This window comes from Propithecus coquereli, unplaced genomic scaffold (assembly GCF_000956105.1).
Source record: "Propithecus coquereli isolate 6110/MARCELLA unplaced genomic scaffold, Pcoq_1.0 Scaffold203, whole genome shotgun sequence".
NCBI classification, from domain to species: Eukaryota; Metazoa; Chordata; class Mammalia; order Primates; family Indriidae; genus Propithecus; species Propithecus coquereli.
This window is the reverse complement of record NW_012145301.1, coordinates 1346295-1348729: the sequence shown is the minus strand read 5'-3', so window position 1 is coordinate 1348729 and position 2435 is coordinate 1346295. Positions and strand designations below refer to the sequence as shown.

The window sequence follows — 2435 nt, the reverse complement described above, 5'->3', positions numbered from 1 at the left end:
TAAATTCAAGATTACTAAAAGAGCAACCAATTACTTTTCTCACACACTTAAAAAATTTCTCTTTATTAAAGTCAGATATACTTAGAAAACTTAATTTAAGAAGGAAAACAATTATGGAATCAACTGTAAATACTACTGTCCAAAGGTTTATTAGTTTTAAAATTAGAGTAAAGGAAATTAAAACTTGATTTAGGATAATGTTTGTGATAACATAAAAAGAAAGAAATTTTAATAAATTCAAGATTACTAAAAGAGCAACCAATTACTCTTCCCTTTTTCCCTGCTTCAAAATACATTCTATGGCATCACAGAACTTTCTCAGGTTTGCTCTCTGGAAAGAAAAGAGTACAGAGAAAACCTGAAATACCACCCCCCAAACACATAAAATTCCATCTATCTGAGGGTGGGTGTGGTGAGGAAAATTCTAATTTTACTGTCTATTAGGTAAAGTTGGTCAGAGTACTGATAGGTGGCTTGCCAAAGGTTAAAAGTCAAAGGACATAGAAGAAAAGCTCCATATCTTCCTGTCTCTAAGTCCAATACCCTATAAGATCATTTGACCATAAAAATAAAACTCAGTGATAATCAGTTTTTATTGATTCTCTTAGAAAATCTGAATTTTGCTAGGTCAAAATCAATTTCTTTACTTATTCCACAAAACTGTCACCAAAGTGCCATGAAGAATAGATAAAATATGCAAAACTCAGTTATATCATCATCATCATCTATATTATCTTATTAAAACCTATGTGGGTTAAGCCATCATTCAAATTATATTTCTAAAATCTGTTCATTCAAACCCATATAAAGTATCAGCAACACATGGTAGGCTCAGAAAGCTTGAGTTAGCTAATTATTGCATCCAGTAAGAACTATTCATTTCACCTACATCACCTCACTTACAATAGCACCTCATAAGTCAGTGATTTTGTATTAATTGCATGGTTTAACTTCTATTTACAATTTGATGGTGTCATAGCTATTTAGAGTTTTGTCAAAGTATTTTGTAGTGGATTTGGGGGGAGTGGTTATTCTATTTTACATAAAATTTGAATGTACTATGCTTCCAGTTAGTTGCGGTGATACTATTAATGTGTATACATTAATACATTAATGAAATTGAATTTATGGGGAAGACATTGGTTCCGATACTCCTAATAAAATGCATACATGACTTAATACAGATGTCATACTTAGTATTAGAGGCAATAGAAATATACACAGCATTCTGTAGTTAACACTATTGACACATACAAATGCTCAAGAAATAACTTTATATAACACACACTTGCTGCTTGGGGAAAATTGAGGTGTTTTGAAATATATAAAAATCAAACACAGTTACATGTATGAAATAACTATAACACAAGGTATAACATGTACAAAATGGCTATTACACATAAAAGACACAGGTTACATAGAGAAAAATTTAGTAGAAGCTCCATCTGAGGATATTAGTAGACATTATAGAAGAGATGATAGAAAGCAGGTACAAGGTAGAAGGAATAAACATTAGCAACACAGTAAGGGGTAAAAACATACTATATTTCATGAGGCTGAAGAAAAGGATATATGAAAATAATAAGGAGAAAGACAACATGAAAGTAGGTTATAGCCACATTACAAAAGGCCTTCAGTTCTGTGTAACGAATGTTTGAAACTAGATGGTGTTTCAAGCTAATGCCTCTGTGAGACCAGAAAAATATAATTTCAATTTTTTTAGAAGAAAATACATCTTAAAGTACATAAAATATAGTAATCATGTCACAAAAAAGTGGGCTTACATGCATTCATTTTGTAAATATTCATGTCTGAAGTAACAAGCTATATAAAATTTTAAGTTTTCCCTATTTAAAATCATTTTTCTAATCTTGAAAACTCTCAACACAAAATTTAGTGCTAGATAAATCCCTGAATGATGCAAAGGTTAAGATGCTCAAAGACTTTTTTTTTTAAACTTAAACAACTGACCGAATGGATTAAAATGCTTTAGTTAGAAAAGTTGATACATATTGAAATTTTGGATAGATGCTGAAAGAATAGAATGTAAAAAAGCCATTGTTAGGTATGGAGGGACCACTGAATCTTCTCAATAGTCTCGTGAGTAACAAGAGTAATGAGTATCGCCATCATGTAAGTTAGACTGCTCCAAATATCAAGTTTTAAGATAGTATCAACTTTTTATGAAGTCTTCTTTCCCAAAAGAAGTCATGTGTTCAAAATTATATTTCTGATTAGGTAAAAGGTAACAAATAGCACTAGTATTTTTAAATTTATTCATAAAAATTTTAAATAATTTGTCTTTAGCTGGTTAGTTCTGTTGGTAAATACATTGTTCTAAAGAAGTTAATGGGTAGCGAGTCAGAAATACACTTTTGCAAAGAAAGGCAGTCTTATTTTCATGATGTAATAATAATGTTGTTATTATAATCCAT

The 2435-nt window shown here is 30.3% G+C and overlaps 1 protein-coding gene across 1 annotated transcript in view; it reads left to right on the top strand.

The window, feature by feature from the left end:
* CCDC110 (coiled-coil domain containing 110) overlaps positions 1-1658 on the top strand; it is a 31795-nt gene extending 30137 nt beyond the window's left edge. The window contains exon 7 of the mRNA XM_012643990.1: positions 1462-1658. Within this exon, the coding sequence (XP_012499444.1) occupies positions 1462-1658 (197 nt within the window). The remainder of the gene's footprint in view (positions 1-1461) is intronic.
* The last annotated feature ends 777 nt before the right edge of the window (positions 1659-2435 follow it).